Source organism: Apis dorsata, unplaced genomic scaffold (genome assembly GCF_000469605.1).
Source record: "Apis dorsata unplaced genomic scaffold, Apis dorsata 1.3 scaffold_191, whole genome shotgun sequence".
Taxonomy (NCBI): domain Eukaryota; kingdom Metazoa; phylum Arthropoda; class Insecta; order Hymenoptera; family Apidae; genus Apis; species Apis dorsata.
Window position 1 is genome coordinate 106,711 of NW_006263476.1, and position 22,070 is coordinate 128,780.

The 22,070-nt window shown below is 33.1% G+C and overlaps 4 protein-coding genes across 5 annotated transcripts in view; 1 reads left to right on the forward strand and 3 right to left on the reverse strand.

Annotated features, from left to right (window-relative positions):
- The window catches only part of LOC102673514 (protein phosphatase PP2A 55 kDa regulatory subunit), a 31,209-nt gene extending 17,767 nt beyond the window's left edge, over positions 1–13,442 (reverse strand). The window contains exon 1 of one of the 2 annotated variants that reach the window (XM_031509903.1): positions 12,963–13,442. The gene's annotated coding sequence lies outside the window, so the exon portion shown is untranslated. Of the gene's footprint in view, positions 1–12,958 lie in introns of both variants that reach the window. The other variant, XM_031509904.1, reaches the window with a different exon arrangement.
- A 1,845-nt stretch (positions 13,443–15,287) lies between these two features.
- Positions 15,288–16,413, forward strand: LOC102673244. The gene is made up of 4 exons (XM_006614572.2): positions 15,288–15,308; positions 15,397–15,555; positions 15,655–16,086; positions 16,216–16,413. Exons 1-4 carry the CDS (start codon positions 15,288–15,290, stop codon positions 16,279–16,281), a joined length of 678 nt encoding a protein of 225 aa, XP_006614635.2. The 3' UTR covers positions 16,282–16,413.
- Positions 16,414–16,831: 418 nt separating this feature from the next.
- On the reverse strand, positions 16,832–22,012 carry LOC102674825 (TATA box-binding protein-associated factor RNA polymerase I subunit B). The gene is made up of 10 exons (XM_006614585.1): positions 21,786–22,012; positions 21,634–21,724; positions 21,320–21,524; positions 21,109–21,250; positions 20,901–21,037; positions 20,611–20,826; positions 20,302–20,531; positions 19,897–20,089; positions 18,054–18,494; positions 16,832–17,966 (listed from the first exon to the last, which is right to left on the reverse strand). Exons 1-10 carry the CDS (start codon positions 21,870–21,872, stop codon positions 16,838–16,840), a joined length of 2,871 nt encoding a protein of 956 aa, XP_006614648.1. The 5' UTR covers positions 21,873–22,012; the 3' UTR covers positions 16,832–16,837.
- LOC116185479 (isoaspartyl peptidase/L-asparaginase-like) lies at positions 18,542–19,883 on the reverse strand. The gene is made up of 3 exons (XM_031509908.1): positions 19,509–19,883; positions 19,119–19,415; positions 18,542–19,053 (listed from the first exon to the last, which is right to left on the reverse strand). Exons 1-3 carry the CDS (start codon positions 19,780–19,782, stop codon positions 18,542–18,544), a joined length of 1,083 nt encoding a protein of 360 aa, XP_031365768.1. The 5' UTR covers positions 19,783–19,883.
- Positions 22,013–22,070: the final 58 nt, after the last annotated feature.

Here is a 22,070-nt window from a genome sequence, read left to right on the forward strand (position 1 = left end):
TTCGAAAGGCTGTGCAGACGGGTTCGATCGATGACTCTTTTAATATAAAAATAAAAATGACCGAATATTTATTTATTATTCCGGTGTACAAAGAAGAAAGGAGGCAATAATTTCCAAACGTTACATTTCCCGCGTTAATCACGCGCATCGTATTGGGGATAATGTTTTAGAAAAGCGGAGGAGGCACGTTTATAGTTGGAGCAACGCAGAGGCATTTTCGTGATCATCGGCCCGTTAACTGCCTCGAAAGGCCAGAAATTTGCCACGGTTAGACGATTTCGGCGATGACTGTGCTTGCAACGTTGCACAAGTTTCTGGACAGGTGTGATAAATCGTAGATAAATCTGATAATTTTAAACCGATACAAATTTCCGATGAAAATCATCACGGAATAACGAATCGTTCGTTCCCGAATTATTCAACGAACCTCACAGGAGAAATTTATAATAAATCTTGTGTGTGATAATCTATAAATCATTTTACAATCGAAAACGACGTCCACGCGTTTCTTCGTTCCAACAAGTAATTTATAATTAATCGATCGTTGTTTTTATTTCAGCGAGAATTCTGAGAGACGTGTCATCGATCAGAGATGCGCATCGAAACCCAAAAGATTCGATTCGTGCGAAGTTCTCCACGAAGTTTTCGACGGTAGGGAAATTAGTTTAACTTGTTGTGTCTTTCAAATGATTTAATTGTCGTTCGAAGAGAAGTTGACGAAAAACTGGCGAATTCGATAACGTTATATCATTCTCCTTTAAGGAAAATATCTCTTTGAATCTCGAGGAAACGTTTCACGTCCCGTGAACACCTTTGTAAACCCGTTCACGATCCTTCTTAAACCTCGGCAATTTCCGGTTCGTTGACCCGAACACTTCGAGATCTCCGTTTTAAATTCAAACGTAACATTCCTCATAGCCTGACGAGCCTACCTGTTCCACTGTCACTCGTAATGTCCCATTCAGATCGACGAAACGATATTACGAGAGTTTCTTACGAGAGAACAATAAGAAAGTGATATAATTGTGTACAATTCGCGAGGGAAGTAGAAAGTGGCTCGAATTCGAGGTAATCGAAAAATCTAAAGGATGATTCTTCGAAATTGGAACGAGCGTGGGAATTGAACGTAAGAAAAAGTCTCTCGGCCGAGAGAGACTTGTTTATCGACTTATTGACAATTTAATTTGCTAAAGTAATTTGCTAAAGTAAAAAAAAAAACTGTCGATATGTTCGTGTAATCAGGATATTCGCGTAATAAACCTAATCTAATTCCTTCGCAAGCTATGCTTTTTGAGTCCAATTAGAATTTCCCTATTAGAGTAAATAATTTCGTTCGCAAAGAAATGGACGATTAATATTCAACGTGTTGGGTCGATTTTTCTTTCAATCGAGAATTAAATTTTCCATCCGTTTTCTCCGGACACCCGGTATATTGACGCGGAAACAAAGATACCTTCAATGCGTTGCCAAACACGGGAGCGCAACAAAGGATTACCGATCCTAATCTCGTTTCGAAAAATATCAAGCCGTCTCTGCAACTCCTCGCGAACAGGATGTGGAAACGTCGGTTATGAAATAAGGCGAAATAACAGGTGGATCGTAAGTAAGACTAAAAAAGGGTGGTTCGAACATCTGGTCATTTTCGATGTTACCAAGGTGATTAACGTGCAGGCTCTACCAAGGTCGAGAAGGCAATACCCTGTTGAGAAGCAAGTATTGTTGACGCGAGATAGAGGATTGGTGCAACTTTTTCGAGCTTTCCACGGATTTCAAGCGACCACCCCAAGTCTGAAGGTGTGTCTGTCTTCGGCCTACACGCCAACTCGCCTTCGATAGAACCAACAGCTCGGATAGAAAGAGAGAGAGAGAGAGACGAAGAGACGAAGAGAAAGAGAGAGAGAGAGAGAGAGAGACAAGAGGAGGACCTTTCGGATCAATAGGTCGTGGCTTTATTGACTCGCGAAACCGCGTGCCAAAGAAACGCAACGTGGCTCGCACCACGTTGATGCACGTGCAATTATTATCTCTCGTCGCATCTTCCATCCTCTTCTTCGACGCTTAATCGGTTAAGCCGATTGCTGGCACTATTCATTTATAAGAATAACAACAAGAAAGAAAAAAAAACAATGGAGAATTTTTCATAAAGAATTTTCCAGTTTGGAAAATTGGGCCGAAAGCTCGACGACTCGGGGATAAAAGAACCGCTTTATCTTCGCTTTGATAAATCCGATTTTTGCAAAGAATCTACCTAGGTTTAATTTAAATTTTATAACCTTTTTTCTCTTTCCGTTTTCGCGGACCGTTTCATCCAAACTCTGAATAATAGAATAGCTCGACGACGACTACAATGGAGATGCGTTAAACGAGGGAGGGAGAGAAAGATACACTTCAATTTTTCCACGTATATTGAACAAGTAATCGGGGATCGTTGCAATAAGCCCACAATCCATTCACTCCCACAGTTTCGTCTGCTCGATTTTTTTTTATTATTTTTTTTTTTTTTTTCTACGAACCGTGACGCGATCTCGGTTTTTACGGATCGGTGAAAAGAAGAGATTTCGAAACGAAAAAACGATTCTAGCCGTAATCGGCGTGTAAACGCGCAAGAATGGGCGGGCGAATGGGTGACGAAGCCTTTCCTCGTCTAAAGTGCTCGTTCTAAAGCCGTGAAACGGTTAAACGGGATAGATGCGTCGCGCTCATAAAGAAAGACTCGCTCGTTCGTCTTCCTTGGTCGATTTGTCCCATTCCTGTTCATCTTTGATAAGCGGTTGAAACTGGCTTTCAATGATTGCGCTAAAAGGCAATGTAAATTGCGCAATTGCTCAATTAGACGCCACTTGCGCGCTAAATCAAATCCAACATGTACACGTTAAATATTATAGACCACTGTTAAACCAACCAGGCCGGCTATCTTTCTCGAAACTATCCGTCTATCCATCTATCTATCTATCTCTGGACGAAATAATGAAGTTTACTCGGCGAAACAGCCGTGAATTAATAAGCGCGAAATCAGTGCAAACATACAGTTCAGTTGAGTTGATTGAGTTACAAAGAAAAACGTTCACGCTTGTGACGCGTGATTTTCTTTTTTTTTTTTTTTTTTTTTTTACTCACGATTAATTGGTGTCGCGCGTAAAGAGCGCGAATTGTATCTTAAGTACAATAATAACAAACGTTTAAATTATTCCGAATTATATTTCTTACTAGAAATATAAATTTCTTTTCTATCTGGATACACTCGCTGTTTTATGCGATGTAATAAACGATCACTTGAAAAAAATTCTTCAATTTTTACTTTCTATCTAATCTATCGATCGTCGAACACGTTGATTCGACCATTGAAGTGAACTTATCTTCTTTTATTCACGCGGGAATCGATGCGAAAGAAATAATATCATCCCTATATTAAATTACACACGTAAACGCGGTGGTAAGCATCAGCCGCGTCTCTGGAACGCTGTCACCTTCTATCGACTATCGTGTCGTTTTGAGGTAATGCATCGGCTTCTCCGCGGAAAGTGCGTTCGACTACGGGAGGGTAAAACCCATCTGGAAGGTGGGTCGCTTTATATCATCGAGATCGAGCGGTTGCTCGATCAGTGGGTCAAGGAGAGCGAATACGAATTCGTGCGGATACGCAAGGAATTCGATTTGGATTTACGAATAGATAGACGATTGGATACGTGGCGTCGGGAATCGTGACGAAAATAATCGCGGCATTTTTTCTTTTTTTCTTTTTTTTTATCGAGAGGAACGATTCGACGAGGCGCGAGTCATCATCTCCGGCCTCACGACGATGCCTCTCTTCGTAAGGCTTCTCACGTTTTCTAATTACAGCCAACTTTCGATTCGCCGTCGAAGCGGCTTCCGAAATCGATCGACAGACGAGAGATACGTATCTCGTATGGTGTATAAGACGGAAACGTAAACGTCGCACGATAAATATTTTCATTGGAGGAGAAAGAACGTATCACGCGAATGCATGTACGTAAATTTCACCCGATCACCTTTCTACCCATCACCGCTCGATTACGATCTTCTTTCGGTCGGTCGAACGATATTTAAACTTCCAACCCTGATCAACCCTACTGTCCCCTACGATTCGTTCATCCTTTTCATTGTAATTATATCGTAAATAGGTTTTTAGCACGGGTTAAGTAAAGTCACCGATTAAAAAATCAACGTGTACTCGTGTACTTACGTGTACACGTTTAGAAACTTGTTACGAAATAACGCGCGCACGGTTTATCAACAAATTGGTTTATCATGGTAAACAGGGAGTCTCTCTCTCTCTCTCTCTTTCTCTCTCTCTCTCTGTCTAGGTTTAAGCCCGTATTTACCGCCATTTGAGCGGCTCATTTGCACCCCGATTGCGCAACGAGTAGCAGCCATGCGCGTGCAATGAAAACGGTAGATCGTGTTTAGATTATCAAAGCTCGAAATTAAAAACACGTGGCCTTAAATGTAAGGTAAACGCGTCTCTCGAGCCGAGGACGAGAGAGAGAGAGAGAGAGAGAGAGAGAATGTGGCGGGCTCGAAACACTGTGTCCTATCCGTTTCCTACAGTTGGCAATAGAGAGCACGTGCTATGATTCTAGGGTTACGATTAATGAAGACTTCGAGGAACGATCGCAAGGCCGGCATATAGGTAGATTTAGAAGTAACACAATTGGAATTTGTACGAAGCAATTGGTACCAAGGTCTCAAGACTTGGTCTATCGAGAGCCAGTCTTAAATTGTTTAGGAGGCATTTGTCGGCCACCGGTGAATTGAAAAACTTTGTATTCCGTGCCGTGAATTACGTATCGTATGCAAGTGCACACCGTATATTTGCGTATAGTTTGCAAAATGCATGCGGAATAGGAACCGAGAGGAAACGGCACACGAAGAAGGTACACGATTCGTTGAAATTTTAAAGACGAGATAAAAATATTACTTGGTCGACGAGCTGACGTAGTTTTTCTTTTTTCTTTTCTTTTTATTACAATATGTGTAATATCGCATGATGATACGTGACAGTACAATGAAACATTTGCCTTCCTTTTTTTCGTCGGCATACACATCCTTCCCTTCTTTTCTTTCTATTCTCTGTTATGTGTGTTGAAGTATATTGATTTAATCTAATAACCATTATCCTTGACATCATCGAGAAATTCTCTGATAATCCAGACATCGATTGCATCGATTTAGAAAAATGAACTCTTCTCTGTTTTAGGAATGCAAATTGCACGAAGTTTCAAGAATACCCAAAAAACTATAAGAACTGTTCGACGAGAAGAACTTTCGCTCTCGTTAGCTCGGTGAATATAATTTTTCCTCGAGACGTCCACTTCGAAAAAACAATAACAATTCTTCGAAGAACTGTTTACAAAACATTTTTACGAAACAAAATTAAAGTTACTCGAACAATTAAGGAAATAATTCGTAATGATTCGTGAATGATGCATTCGATCTGGATACGCGATAGAACAACGGGACCCGACGATGATGCATCCAAGAATATGCTTGGATCGGGCACGTGTTACGCGAGAATCGTGCAAAAGAGGAGACAAAGTGATGTTCCGGGAGGATGAAAAACGGGGAGTAGTTGCGCGTGTACTTGTTTAGATACAACTGCTTGTACCAAGCTATCGCAAAAAAATGAGGGGAAAAACATCGTTGCCCACATTCTCGTTACAATTTACAAACGAAGGCTTTTACGCCAAATACCTCGTTCCTCTCGTCTCGCTCCCCTTTCTTTCTCCGAGCCTAGCGAATCTCTCTGTGTACACTCGTTTCACACACATTCCCGCTCCTCCTCTCGAAATGGATCGATGATCCTTGACTCGCGAAACGAGCAAGAAACGAAGCGAAAAGAATTTCTTTCTTCGAATTTCGTGGATAAATTACTACTCATTTCGGAATAAGTACACTATACCCGCGTCATACGCGATCTTATCGACATATTTTTGGCGCGAGAGAGAGAGTTAATGAGAGTTAATATATACGTCCGAATCCAAATATCGTTATTTCGACGATATTCTCTCGTCTCTCCTTCGATCGTCCAAACGCATACGGATACTGAAAATTTTCGAAACTGTTATCACCGAATATTTGAGTTAATGATGAGAGAAACGCTTTTCTAAAACGAATCCGCGAATTTGGTCGTGAAATTTTATTGCGGTAATATTTTTAGATCGTTAGAAGAGTTGGAAGTTGGATCGATTCATCGGGAATGAGACAAAGCGTAAAAATAGAAAAATTGTCTCACTCTTGTTACACGCGATTGTTAATTTAAGAAAATTGGGAATGATTTTGATCATCATCCCAAGCATTTAATATTCGCTTGTTATTAATCTCTCTTTCTCTCTTTCTCTCTCTTTTCTCGAGCACTGTACGTTCGTTCTCTTCTCATTCTCTTTTTTTTCGAGTGGAACGTCCTTGCCTCAAAAAGTCCTTGGCCAATGCAAAGGGGGGAAAAAAACTCGCTGATTTTTGCGTGTCTCGAATTGAAACAAGATTGTATCGACCTGTGTTCTCTGCTCATGGAACGGATGAGTGACGAACGCATGTTACAATTTTTCTTTCTTCATTCAATAGAATATAAAGGAGGAGAGAAAAGAGAAGGATAGAATTAGAGTTTCGTTTCGATCGTATCGATATTACTTTCGCGAAAAGACGAAAATTATTTCTCGTTATTTCTCGTCTCGTGGAAGTGGATCAAAGGCTTCTTGGCGCCAAGGAGCGCTCGCGAAAACAGAGAAAAATATCGTGAAAAATTCGCGCGTCTCCGAGTTTCAACGATTCGTAAATTCGTTGCCATTGTGAGCTGCCCTTATCGCGAAAATTATGCCGGTGGCGCACGCATTGTTCAAAACCCTCATAGCTCCCCCTCCTTCATATTCCTCGTTTTCGCCATAATAATTACTATCCCGCCAGTCGATAAAGACCTAGGCTTAAATTCTTCTCCTTCTTCTTCTTCTTCTTCTTCTTCTTCGTTACCTATCTTAATTGTACCGAAAATAATTATTCCTCGAAAAATATATCGCGTGAAATCTATTTACTTTTGAAGGAAAGTTCGCCCCGTTTGTTTGAAGAAAGCGAGATTTACGCAAATGGAAAGATATTTATCCCATTCAAATGGAATTTCCATTTTATCGCGACTTTCTCTCTAAACTCTTCGAATTCCAGAAACTGAAAGAAAAGTGAAATTTATCTATAAAAAAATCTGAATCGATCGAAGAATAAGAAAAAGAGAGAAAGAGAGAGAGAGATCTACTTTTCTTTTACAATTTTTGAATTACGCCGACGCGTGCTACCATGATATGAAAATAATTATTATTTTTTCTAAATATTCTAAGGTCAATTGAACAGGGATATACAGAACGATTAATATTTCTTCACTTTTTTCTATTTTCTTCCTGTAAAAATTAAATTATGATCAGAGTATTCCCCTATAATTCAAGATTTATTATAGAATAACAATAATAATTATTATTAATATTATTATTAATATATATAATTATTATTAATAAGTATTATTTCTTTAATCTCTCTAAAATTACGAATAGAACGTGTTACTACGAAATTCTCGATTTCCTTCGAATCTAAAAATGTGTCACGCGAGGTGATAAGATCGGATACGGAGGCGAGATAACCCAGACTCGTGGACGTGTCCCGTACCGTTTTCCATGGGTACATGAGTAAGAACCGAACGATTTGCATACCGATTATCGGCTAAACACCGTTTATTTCTCGGCTGTTCGGCTATCTGTGTATACATGGGTGTCACGTAAGTGCATGCACGCCGTTCGAGGGATGCATCGGAGTGGTAAAGTGTACTCGAGGAGAAGAGGTTGCCCGAAAATAGAGAATGTTGGGTTATTTCGGGCTGTGTTGTTTCAAGGTGAAAGGCCGACTTCGCGAGTATTCCTTACGCTCTTTCCTCGAGCGCGTGCACTCGACACAGGTTCGCCTTGTCTCTCCCCCTCGCGTTCATTTGTCAATGAACAAATAAACGAAAAGAAATAACGCCGTACTTCTTCCTCTTCATTTTCATTACTCGCCCGTTCAATCTTGTCTTAGGAAAGAATAATTCTTACTTCAATGAATGCTTGTGTGGTAACATCAGATTTTTATTATCATCGAAATAATTCAATCCTTGAGGATTATTGGAAGTTTGTTCTTCAATTGCAAAGATACGTGTTAAAGAACGAAAAAAAGATAAAAGATACTTCTTATAAAAATACCGATAACATCCCGTAAAAAGAAAAAAAATTGGATCGTGCTGATGATCGTGTGCATACGTACAAAGTCTCGTTAGAAACAAAACAAATTTGTAGATTTTGACTTAAACTTGAAACTTATTATAACGAAGGAACTAGAAAACTTTCGCGACTTACTGTAGAGAAGAGTTGTATTCGGAGAACAGCATCTCTCTCTCTCTCTACTTACGTATACGATATTCCGATATTCCGAAGCCAATTAGCGTAATTGCAATTTTTATCATCGCGTAATAATCCACCTTCTCCTCCCTCCCTCCTCCCCGTTCGAATCGATGCTTTCGTTGTTTCATGCACCAACCCTTCTTCTCTCCCGTACGTACGTGAACAGCAACTCGACTGTATCGAGAGAGGACTAATTTCGTGCCAGGGTATTACGATCGATAGACCGATTAGAACGATTGCTGATTGGAATGAATGGCGGTGTGTCGCGAGGAGACGTAAGGGTTGCGTAAGGGTTTAGAAAATTTAACGATGCTCAGGTGCGATAAATTGTATCGAGCAGATGCACGATATTTTGTAAAATCGATGCCTTTCATAATGCCTTGCTTGCTCGAGAATCGACGAAACGAGAGGTGAGACGAAATAAAATAAAAAAAAATAGGGAGGAGGTGAACGAAAGGAAGGATAAGGAGACGAGAGCCCTCGATAATGGAAGATTTCTATTTCTTTCCCGGGGAGAAGGGGAGGAAGGAAAGAGGAAAGTTGTTATCGGTGTCGGTCGAGATCGAATTCTATTAACATTGTAATCCGGGTTCGTAGAATCCGGGAGTGTAAATTTATAAAAGTTCAAAGGTGCAAAGTTAACGAGAATTCAATTTACTTTTCCATTACAGAGGGTTTTCATCGTGCGCGCTAATTTTCGAACAGGTGATCGTCTCGCGTTGCCATCACCTGGATATATTAGTTAATCGATAATCTTTTGGAAACAATGTGTAATCGATGTGTGCAAACGGGCAGGCGATGATTCAGTACGTAAAAATTGTTTCGTTTTCGTCTCATCGATTAAACTTAGACAGTCCGTAAACACGTGTAAGAATAAGTATCTCTTCATCGCGTAAGTTAAGTGGACGCCCGTTAAAGGAGATTAGCAGCCTCGATGGAAGCGTAGAATATTTAAACGAGAAACTCGCGAGAAGTTAGACTCGTGTGTATAACGTTTATAGAAAGCGATTTCCTATTTTCCAACTTCCCACGTGTCGACCCATTTATCGCCGTTTCAATGGAGAACCTCGTTGGAACGAATTCTAAGTCGAATAATTCGACTTTGGCTAGAGAACTAACGAGAGCTGGATATTTGCACGAATCGCGAAATTCCAACTGCCTTCAACCTCGTTCCACGTCATCGACGTTTCGCCATCGACGTGTCACGGGGACAACGAACCGAAGAACCGAGAAGATCCGTCTTCGGGACGAGAGAAAAACGATCTTCCAGATAAAATCGCTCGAGTTGGACTAGACGACTCCATCCCCTGCCCTTCCCTGTCTCTGAGAGAAGAAGTTTATATGCGCGAAATTGGGAGCGCATCTCGGAGTGCATCGACGGACAAAATTACAGCTCGAAGAAAAAAAGGGAAGTTGGCTCACGGCCATTCCGAGTTTGGTACGTACTTTTCTAAAGCAGAGAAGAACTACACACGTGTACGTAAAAATCAAATGGATAACGAAGTAGAAAATTGCGTTAACGTGAGATCTACTCGAAGATGCAAACGCATATTTCTTCGTAAATGAATTATATTGAAAATTGCGTTGAAAATAATTTGTCCCGGGATAATTTTCAGCGCAGTGTGTGGAAAACTTCTGAAAAAATATCGATTCTTTTCGTCAACTTTAATTCCTGAAACCTATCTTTAATAGCATCTTGATTGGTATTAAAGATCGATTAAAACGCTGTTGCGCAATTTTTTTATCGAAGATAAAATTGAAAAGGCCTCGAGCGAAATCAGAGTTCGGATTTCGCGCGATTTTTAAATATTTTCCGAGGCGTCTGTTTCCATTAGCCGTGCTCACAAAGAGGAGACAAGTTCGATCGATCGAGTGGAGCAAAGAACCGGGGAATCTCGGAGGAGAGTAGTAGGTCAAACACGAACGGCGAGGAAAGCACCCGGGGATGGCTAAACGAGAAGGTTTAACCAGACGTCAGACCGGTATATCTTGTCGCTTTCGAACGCGTGCGACTTTTTAGGAGGGCTCGAGGAAATGGAGGACAAAGCGTATATAGGAGCATAGTTCGTGCGAAGTCGCAATTTCATTTCTCGATAATGATCGCGGTGGTGCGGCGTGTCCGTTTTTCTCGATGCTTGATTCGAACGTTAAACGATCGGCAATTACTGCCGCAGCTGGAGTTGAGACGAAATAAATAATAACGAACGGGACGGTTTCGTTGCAATTGTTATACAACTCGATTCAGAAGATCGTGTAATTGCGACATCTGCACTGACATCCTTTGTTACGATATTCTTTTTCTGAACTTTTGTCCTTCGCGATAAAGTTAAGAAACTCATCGATTACGCATTATTAAGTCGGTTCGCATACAAAAATAGACAGACAATTGCAATAGAATAAAAATCAATATTGAGGAGAAAGTAAAATAATAACACGATTATAAAATGGGAATGTGATTAGATAAGGAAAAGGGTATCGGCAATAATTCTCATTTCCATCGTTCGGATCATGAATGTGATCATAAATATGCATTAAATAATTAATTAATTCTAAGAAAGAGGATAAGAAAAATGATAAAAACTTTAGATTATTCGGATAGTTTTGAAATGCTAGATGGATAATTTTAACTAAGGAGGACAATATTCTTTTCTCGCATGATGCTTTCGACAATTGAACTGTTGATCGGCATACTAAGTTACCGTTAACCGTTTCTGATTAATATGCACCCTTATTGCAACAGGATGCATGCAACAGGATGCAAAAGGTGTTGAAACGAGAGATATTGTCGAGAAGGCTTGCCGTTGCAATTTATAGCAACCTATTGCCGGATTGTTTGTTTCCTAAACGTTACAGAAACTTTCAAAGTAGTATGGAGAGGGGACTAAATATAAAATGCGTGCACGCATCAATGCAAGTGCAACCTCGATGCCTTGGGAGCTATACTCCACAATGCAAATCAGCTTAATAATGTGTAATCGATGATACGCGAAGCCGAGGATCGGTCGGCGAATACTCGGAGAAAGGAACGGTTCATTGAACCATTCGATGCTTTGTTACGCGAGAAATCATTTTTTCTGCCAGGTAAAATCGATACAAATTATCCACGCGCGTAGGCATGCTAATCGACCCGGTCGTCACGCCCAGAAAAAAAAAAATAGAAAAAAAGATGAACAATGGACCGAAAGGAAAATGATTTTTTAAAAATAATTTAAATAAACGAATTCATATATGAATTAATACAAAAACAAGATTGATCATAAGTTATTGACATATTCGATGTTAAATAGCGATATAATCGTGAAAACGTCTTAAATTTTGTTTAATCAATTAAAATCGTTTCATTTTGCTTTGGTTTGCACTGTCTGAATAGAATATGACATATTGAAATCGATCACTCGTTTTAATTCGTTATTGCATCGTTCTTATTTTTGCTAAATTCTAAATTAAATTTTTTTTTGCAGTAATCAGCGGAAGAAATGCATGATATTCTGAGAAATTGTCGTATTGTTATATCGTTATATCTTTCGTAATCTTGATAAATTTAATAAGCGAAGAACATCCTGTTTAAGAAGATATGGAGAAGAAATATATATTTTGAGCAGTAAATTTAAAGTTATTGCCATCGGACAAAAAAATATTTTTCTGTTCGAATATAAAGAAGAACAGTGTAAGCCTTTTGCACGATTTATTGTCGTTCATGTCAGCAAAATGCATTCATATTCCAAGCGTGAATGCCTTCTTATCTTGTTAAAATCGTTATTGTCTGAGAAGATAACAATTTGCATGTTTATTGTATTTTAATAATGAAATAGTTTAAAGTCGCAATGATTGAAATTAAAAATGATGTGTTTGGAGCCAAAGATTAGTCTATCCGCGCGACAGATAACTAAAGTATAAGATGCGCAAGCGCATCTTTAACGTTCACGAATTTTGTGTGTTAGCCTTATTTTGGAGAGATATTAAGAAATTATACTAAAATTTGTATAACAAAGTAAACTCTTCATCGATGCACTTTAAAAAAGAAGATCTGATCGAACGAGAAAATAGAATGATGTCGAAATTTATAGAAGTGCGACTGAAATCGAAAGAAGTATACATTGGCACGGTTCATCGATTTCGTCACCGAAAAAAAAGGACAATATTTATGCAACAGTACCTAATAATGAGGCACCGTGAACAGCGAATACAATTAGCAACGCATTTCCAATGATCGACGATCCGAGAAATTGAGATCGATTCATAGATAATATTGTCGAATGATTATATATTAAAATTCAATTACATATAGTAACTATCTATACGAGAAAACCTTTAATTATAGAGAATTTCCTTTCGGTGTAATGCAATGTTCTAATCTCGGGTTCCGAAGATCGAATATTTAACACGTAATAATGAGATTGATTAGAAGTTTATTTTAGGATAACGTCGTATATTATGCGCACGATAATATTATGAAAAGAAAATAAACATTTCAAAATATGCCTCTTTTTAAATTGCTTCAATTGGATATTAGAAAATTTGATGCTTACTTACGATAGACAGAAAGTTGTGACGTTGAGGTAACTAGATACTTCGGTGAACGACACCAGGACCAGAGAGAACAGGTGTAACGTTGAATTGAATATGTAAAAGTAATAACGGTGTACACTTTCGATAAACGTAGTGGGCAATGCCACAAGTAAGTATATAACAACGCGTCGTCACGACTACTTCAAAGCACGAGGGCAAATAAGCTTCCGTACGCACGCACGCATGCACGTTTGTATGCACGAATACCCGTGCAAGTCTCTTAAGAAACGAACATTGATACACACGCGGTTAGCGTACGCACACTACCGTCTGATTGTACATACATCACGTATCGTGGTAGCGACCGCAGGACGATGACAGCCATCCGACACTGTCTTACGCCAACTGGTGTTTACTACTGAAACGCTCCGTCGTCCCTCGAGCCATCGGCTCGGGACGAGGAACACACCGGGAAGCAGCGAGCCTCTTGATGAGTGCAACAGTTGCTTGACCGAGGCGCCCCACAATGTCGATTCCGATTATTAACACGATCCTATTCCACAGATGAGGTACAGAATAGATCTATCATCCTATGGAACATTACGTCCCATACTCTGAAATACCGATTGTGCAAAAAATTAAAATATGTATGCCCTCTACAATATAAACCGATGAATTTAACAATTCGATTCAAGAATTAATGTTGGTAAAATCAAAAAAAAATAAAATCCTCTTTCGTAATATTTAATTAATATATACATAATATTTGTATTATAATATGTTAGCATAAATGAAATACAAACAAAGTACAAAATAAACTTTTAAGGTTTATGAAATTAAATAAATTTGAGAATTTTATATTCTGAAATACCGATTGTTCAAAAAATCAGAGGTTTTAATATGCCCTCTATGATTTAAATTTAGGAATTATATCATAGATGAGATAGATGTGACATCTTGTAGAACTTTATGTTACATGTTCCAAAATGTCGGTTTCAAAATAAAACCAGTGTTTCTTATTTCTTTAAATAAATAAATTTTTATCTTCCAAACTATTAATCGAAAGATTTTAATTTTTTTTCTTTCCTAAACTAAGATTCCTAAATTATTGATTATCTAAATTAAAAGTTCTATTCTTATATCTCATAATTATAAAAGGATATTATGAAAAGTTAAAAACTAAATAAATATAAAAATAAATTATTAGCTATTATTATAATAATATTAAATATTAATATTTTATATTTAATATATAATATAAATATTATAAAAATGATTAAAAATTGAGTGATTAAAAAGTATTTTATATGTTATTAAAATTTAATTAAAGAAAATTTTATGAAGATTCAATAGAAACTGACTTTTCTTCTGTGATTTGTTTTATATATATATATATAAAAGATTGCAATAATTACGAAGTAGTTACGAAATTTAAAACAAGTGAAAATAAATGATTTCTGCCAATGGCATCAGAAATAACTTTTTAAATATAATAATAATTCGTAATTTATGCATGTAACAATTTTTTATAATAGTATATAGTTGATATATTTTTACAAAATAAAACTACATTTATAGTTCTACGATAATTTTCGATTTATTTGTGCTATAAAGAATAATACGAAAAAAATAGAAATATAATAACCACAAGTTAAATTAATCGATAATAAGTAAATTGAAAATGTTATGATAGAGAAATGCAAGTTTTAATTTATATTAAATTATAAATGAAATCTATTGAAAAAATATGATTAATTAAATATTGATAATAATAATCTTACTAAAGATATAAAAATTTTAATGTTCTTAATATTAAATTGACACGATAAAGTTTTGTTTTGCTATAAAAATATAAAATCCTATAGAAATATAGAAATAATCGATTAAATAAAGAATATCTTTTATAGAAAAAACAGTTCGAAATTTTCGTACATAGTCACATTATTGGTTAAATTATCTTATTCAGTTATGTGACAGTTAGTGTCACATTACATTGTAAACAAAAATTCAGTTAATGTTCTTCAGTCGACAGAGATATATGTGAGATATATGTGTATTCTATTAGTTATTGGATTGTGAATAGTGTATGAAATATTTTAAGAAAATTTATTCATCAATAATAATCGATAATGCTTTGTTATTTATTTTGTAAATGATCAAAATAATTTTCATTATTTGTACTTGTATTAAAATATACAAGGAAATTAATTTTTGTCTATTTTTAATATTTTGATTCAATTATACATAATGCAGAATTAAATATTAAATATAATTAATAATAATAAAAAATACTTAATAATTAAAAAATATTAATAAAATAAAATAAAATTACTACACTGAATTATTGAAATGGCAAGAAAATTAAATGTGGTAAGAAAAATTTTTATGTAGGAAAAATTTTTTTGATTTTTTTATATTAGAGATCAATTAATTGTTTATGGTTTGTTCCAATTGACAGTTGCTAGTATTAAAGAAACTACAATTTCTTGAAGATGTTGAAAAATTAATAAAAGAAGGGAAAAATTATTTATTTCGAATGAATAAATTGTCTGATAGTTTAAGAATAGATTCGTATCAATATAAAAAAATCTTATACTTTATGGATCGTTACTCACGTGTAAGTTCGAAATAAAAAAAAATATATATTTGTATTAATAGTTTATTATTTTTCTTTAAATAAAACAGATAATCTTTGTTACATAATTTCCAAATGTAGTGTAAAACACAATTAAAAGAGAATATAGAAGAATTAAAAGATATGTTCGATAATAGCAATATCGATGGCATCATAGATGAAGAAGAGACAGATGAAGAGAATGAGATAGAATATGTAGAGGAAGAAGATTTTCTTCTCGAAGAACAATTTTATCATTTTCGTAATATAATGTATCTAAAGAATATGCTCGCAAATATGGAAATGTTAATTTCACGAATGTTAAATATAAATGGATCCCTTGTAAATCTTCAGTTATCAAAATATGCAAAATTGAAAATCGCATTAAAAAACTATTCCATAAAAGTGTATGAATTTTTGAAAAACAATAAAATACTCGTAGAATCTAAAAATAATTTTGAGAAAAAACAATTCACGAAAAATATTCAAGATAAATTTATACAACTACAAAAACTTATAATTCAGATTGCCAAGGTATAGTTAAAACTATAAAAAAATTACTATAATAAAAACTAATTTAAATTATATAAAATTATATAATTTGAAAAAAAATTATATAATTTTTGTTGCAAATAATTAATAAAAATTCTTTTTTAAATACAGAAAGAAATATTTTTTACGGATGTTATGATGCGCAATTTGCATGATATCTCTAAACGAAGAAAGTGAATTATTGAAGAAAGTGAAAAATTAATTAACATTTATATCATATGTCATTATAAAATATAATTAATTTATTTTTTTAGATTACATATAATATGAAAAAAAGTTAAATTAAATTAACAGCATTAAATAATTCTATTATTATTTATTAAATTTATTTTATACCTTGTCTGTTAATAATTTTCAATTATCAACATGTGATCGATTTGTTCCTTGTAAAAAATCCAATTTGTGTTGTATATTATATAAATGAACATTGAAGCACCATCTAGCGGAGAATAGAAAGAACTATGATTAAATAAAAGAATCGAAAAGTTTTTCGATTCTAGAGTGAATTTAAAAGTTTAAAAAATTAAAGAATTACTTTAATAAATTAAAGAATTAATTTAAAAATTTTATTTAAAAATGTTAAATCATTTAATAATTATAATTTAAATTTTGAAAATTATATAATTTATGGACCAAAAAGGATAAATATTTAATTTAAATAATTAACTTTTAAATCGAAATTATCGATATATCGTTCCATACAATCAATATAAAATTTTATGCATGTTTTTTTTTACCATTTATTTAAAATAAAATTCAATTGACTTTTAGATATTGGATCTACATTCTTACAATTATTACTTTTAAATACACAAGATTTTAAAACATATGAATGATAACTTTCTATTAAACATATTTCTTCGTATAAATCTTCTGTAGACATTTCTACAATAAGTGCGCATTCGTTCAACAACCAACGAAAAGTTCGTGGTAAAACTTTTTCAAATACGGCAAAATTTTTAGATTTCACACGACTAAAAATACAATGATACATCCAATACTCTTTAAATGGTCTAAAAAATTGATATTTCTTATGTGCTATACTTTCTTTCTTGTCAATATCGTTAAAAAATGTAATGTCACTTAGATTCAAATAATCATCTATATTAAAAGTATCACTTTTTAAATCTATATTATCAATATTGATATCATTAATGCTAATATATTCAGGTAAAAATAATTCCTCTTCGCTATTTTTAACATTGGAATATATTTCATTTTTGTTTGTTTGTATATTATTGTGAAAATTTATATTCTCTGTATCTGAAAGAAAATCATCGTCATTTTTTTCAATATTTATGGATAAAGCATTTCCTCTGATAAATTGGCCTTTAGTATTTCGTTCAAGTTGAATTTTAGATCGTACTTTTTTTATTGTATTCGATTTAAAAATAGACTCTTTTTCTGCTTGTGATAATTGTAAATTGTATTTATCATACATTTTTTTTTCTAAAAACATAGTTTCTGGATCTATATTAATATAATTAGAAACTTCTTTTTCGTCTTCAGTATCACTATCAGTAGGAATTGCTAGTTTTCCATTCGGGAGAATTTCGGTAAATTTAAAATTATTCCCTATATGTATGTTTTCTAAATCCTTAATTACATTGTCATAATACTGTTTTTTAACAGCATCGAATTTCATGGTACATGGTATTTTAGCATGTAAATATTCATTCACATTTTCGCTTCCAAGTTTATGTTGGTCTTTTAAGTCATCTTGTACATCGACAAGCTGTTTCAGTTCTTCTATACTTGGCATTCTAGGTTGTTCAAATTGAGGTACATTTTTTTCAACAAAATGTACATTTGAATCAATTATTTCTAATTCTATGTCACATTTCATTGCTAATTCTATTAAGCTAAAAAAAAAAATAATTAATTTATTTCAATTGACGTGATATGATTAATATCAGAATATTTCTAATTAATTATTATTAATTACTTACGACTCAGATTTTGTCATGTATCCAACTTTTGTAAGAAAAAAATCATTTTGTAATATATTAGGAATATCATTGAGCGGATTATCTAATAAACATTGTAAATATGAATAAAGCGGAGTTAGAGATGGTGGAAATATATCTATTGTCTTTGGTAATAAATCGTTAATATTTAAGCTAATTATATGTTTTTTCATGCCATTAATAAGTTCTTCTGGTAAAAAATGTTTCGGATTTTTTATATTTACTTCATTTTTATTCGATTTAGAAGTTATAAATTCTAAGAATTTTAAATATAAATCGTCAATTCCATCTAAGTCGGGATAATATTTCATTTTAGTTGGATAATGTGCACGAGATAAAATTGTTTTTCTGCATTCAATATATCTTTGCCATTCTTGAAAATTAAAAAGTTTTTCATTCAATAAACCACGTTCAATAGCTACGCTGAAATAAAAAAATTTTAATATTAATAAAATGAAGATTAATATAGTTTACCTATAATATAGAATAAATAATCGCATTAAAAATACAATTAAAGCAGGACATTCGCATTCGCATTTGCAATCTTTTTCGATTTTATACAATTCTCTCCTTTCTTCATATAATTTTACTCCATATGTAATTAAATCATTGTCAATTACAGCATATGGCATTTTATCAGAAGTAAAGTATGTTGCCCAATGACCATTTGATTGAAGTACAATTCCACCACCGACTTTTTCATATTTTTCTAACATATAAGAAAAATTTTTATAAAGAGCTTCCATGTGTGAAAAATTATGTTCAATGTCTTCTACGATTGCACGAGCTAATCCTAATTTTGTTATAGATTCTCCATGTCCTGTTAAGGAACAACCTATATTTCTAATAGCATAAGTACCACAACCCAATAAAGGAGAATCTCCTACTCTTCCTACCAATTTTTTATTTAAACCACCTGTTGTAGTTCCAGCAGCTATACTATATCCATCATATGCTACACAACCAACAGTTCCGGTATTATCTATAAATATTTAATAAGTAATGCATAAAAATTAATTTTTCCAACATTGTTTTAAAAATATTTACTGTTTAACATATCGATATCCATTAAAATTTTCTCAATATCAGCATCTAATTTTCCTTCTCCTTCTGAATAAAAAGCTGCACGTGCAGCAGGTGATACCATATTTCCCTCTGATAAGAAACTTAAATTTGCATATTTAGCTAAATTTTTAGCTCCCTCGCCCACAAAAATAGAATTTGGAAAATTATTCATAACATATTTTGCAAGTGTTATAGGATGTTCTATATCTGAAACTGCTGCTACTGATCCACATTTGAATCTATAACCATCCATTATACTTGCATCCATTTCAACTTTTCCTATATTAGGAAAATTTATATATAATATGATAATATGATAAAAATTGATTTAATTGACCTTTATTATTATACAGAATACATTATATAAAATACCTAATTCATTTAATACAGATCCATAACCAGAATTAAAAAATTCATCACATTCTAACCACCATAATGCAGCTTCTACAGCATTTACAGAATTTTCACCACTTATTAATTTTTTATAACCATTAATGGCAGCTTTTTTACACGCTGTCATTTTTTCTATAGCTATAGAATCACTAAAATTTCCCGCACCACCATGTACGATTATACATGGAATAGTATTTTTATCACATATACATTTGTCCTTAATTTTTGTATTATAACAAAATCCGAATTCCATTTTTACTTCAAATAAACTACTTATTTCTTATATTAATAATACCATACATCTTCAGATTTTGAGGTTCAAAACATAAAAGAAAATATATAATGGATATTCATTTTTTCAACATACCTATTGATTTTTTCTGCAATTCGACTGATATAATATTCAGTTATACCATCTAAACCAAGTAAAGTTTTCAATACTACTACAATAAACGCAATTGCACGACCTTCATAATTTGGAATATATGATTTTTTTATATTAAATATCATTTTAGGTGGTGATAAAGCTATTAATCTTTCTGTATATAATTGGATGCCCCCTAAAAAATTATATATAATTATAATATAATATATATAATTAATAAATTATATATAATTATAATAAATATAAAATTATATATAAATATATAACATTAAATTAATATTAAGAAAATGTAAATAAATTGGTAATGCAAAAAAATCAAAAATATAAAAATAAATATCAAAATTATACATATATTATATATATTATAATTGAATAAAACATTCATACTTGGTAATCCTAATTCTTGACAATATCTCTTAATTAAAGATAAAAAATCTGGGCAAATTATATCCCATACACCAAGAAATTTTGCCATACTTGCAATAATTCGTCTCATTCCTTTATGTGTAATTTCAACATTTTGTCTTAAGAAGCTTCTTTCATTAGCTGTTAAATTCACTTCTGGTGGCAACAAATGATCCAATTTATAATAAGATAAATGTCCTTCTTTTCCATATCTACAAAGAAAAACTATTTTAATTAAAAAAATTTTAAAGTTTAAAAAAAATCATAAAAGAATATATATTTATTACACACCTTAACATATCTCCTAATTGTATAGGTTGATCATGAATTCTCAAAGCTAAATATATAATTGCCCATAGTCGCATAGGTGTCATTATATGAGGTCCCATTTTATATTGATTACTTATATGCTTGGCCCTATATTTAATTCTTTCAGACCTAGGTATGTTTTTAGATAATTTTTTAATTTTTCTTGCTTCTTCTTTGGCATGAGAACTAAATTGTACTCTACATAAATTAAAAAATATAAATAGATTATATTCAATAGATTAAATTTTATTATATAAAAGAGCTAGACTTACTTTCCATCATTATCTGAAGAATTGACAGAACTAGATTGAAAACTGTATATACTTTGACTAAATGAACTAACCCCATCACCTAAAGAACTACTTTGAGACTGAAGATATCTATCATATTCAGCTGTTGCTAAAAGCCTCTAAATAAATATAGTTTAAAAGAAGTATAAAATAAAATTAATTTTACTTTAATAATTATTATAAAAATTACTTTATTTTTTTGTAATTCTCTCATAGAACTTCCCTCACTTTGACCACTTGATATTATAGAAGTATTTGTACTACTCCCAGTTCTTTTGCGTTTTCTGTGCTTCTTTTGGGATTGTACTTTGCCATAAATAATTTCAGCATCTCTAATACATCGTACATTAATTTATTTATAAATATATATAAATTTAATTCTAATTTTATTTCTAACATACCTCCTTTTATATCTTCTAGCCAATTTTGGCAAACATTTTTTCTTAGTTGATATAAATGCTACCTCAATCTTGCCTAAATATGTTGCCCATAATTGTAATATTGTTAATTTTATTTCGGATGGAATTCCAAGTTCTATTAATTCATTTGTTAATCCAATTAAAACAAAATTATATAGTTCCCATGATGTCCATCCAAGTTCCTCACCTAATAATTGAATGAAAAATCATAAATATTTAGAAATGTTAAATAATATTTGAATATTAGAGTAATTTAATTTAATAATAATAAATAATTAATATATATTAAAACAAACCTGATTTATTTGATTTTAATTGTCTTATTTTTGTCTTTCGTAATCTAGTTGAATTATCTATATGTAATTCAAGAATCTCTTCTCTAATATCCTATAAAAATAATCGAATTATTTGATAAATTGTCTTCGAAAAAAAAAAAAAATTGCAATACCTCGTTCTGCGTTTGACATGTTTGACAGAAAAAGTAGCCAGCTTCTTTGTAAAAATCTGTACCGTCACAAATTCTACACTTTTGCATTTTTCCATATGTTTTTAATAGAAATTTTGTCTTTTATTAATTGTTGCATTTATGTTACAATTAAATATTATAGGTTATAATACTTAATGTATTATAGGTTATAATACTGAGCACGTTGCAGATTTAAAATTTCTTCTCGCGGTTTCTAAATTTCTTACGTATCCGCATTTAACATGAATCGTAATTGGTGTAGGCTGG

Bases quoted from the DNA above. Each gene is read 5' to 3' on its own strand.
- LOC102673244 (XM_006614572.2), top strand. From the start codon at position 15,288: ATGGCAAGAAAATTAAATGTG. The intron at 15,309-15,396 runs GTAAGAAAAATT...TCCAATTGACAG, and splicing joins TGGCAAGAAAATTAAATGTG to TTGCTAGTATTAAAGAAACT. The intron at 15,556-15,654 runs GTAAGTTCGAAA...TTCCAAATGTAG, and splicing joins TTATGGATCGTTACTCACGT to TGTAAAACACAATTAAAAGA.
- LOC116185479 (XM_031509908.1), bottom strand. From the start codon at position 19,782: ATGGAATTCGGATTTTGTTATAATACAAAAATTAAGGACAAATGTATA. The intron at 19,416-19,508 runs GTATTTTATATA...TTCCTAATATAG, and splicing joins ATCTGTATTAAATGAATTAG to GAAAAGTTGAAATGGATGCA. The intron at 19,054-19,118 runs GTAAATATTTTT...AAATATTTATAG, and splicing joins GGATATCGATATGTTAAACA to ATAATACCGGAACTGTTGGT.
- LOC102674825 (XM_006614585.1), bottom strand. From the start codon at position 21,872: ATGCAAAAGTGTAGAATTTGTGACGGTACAGATTTTTACAAAGAAGCT. The intron at 21,251-21,319 runs GTATGTTAGAAA...ACGATGTATTAG, and splicing joins GCTAGAAGATATAAAAGGAG to AGATGCTGAAATTATTTATG. The intron at 20,532-20,610 runs GTGTGTAATAAA...TTTTCTTTGTAG, and splicing joins CAATTAGGAGATATGTTAAG to ATATGGAAAAGAAGGACATT.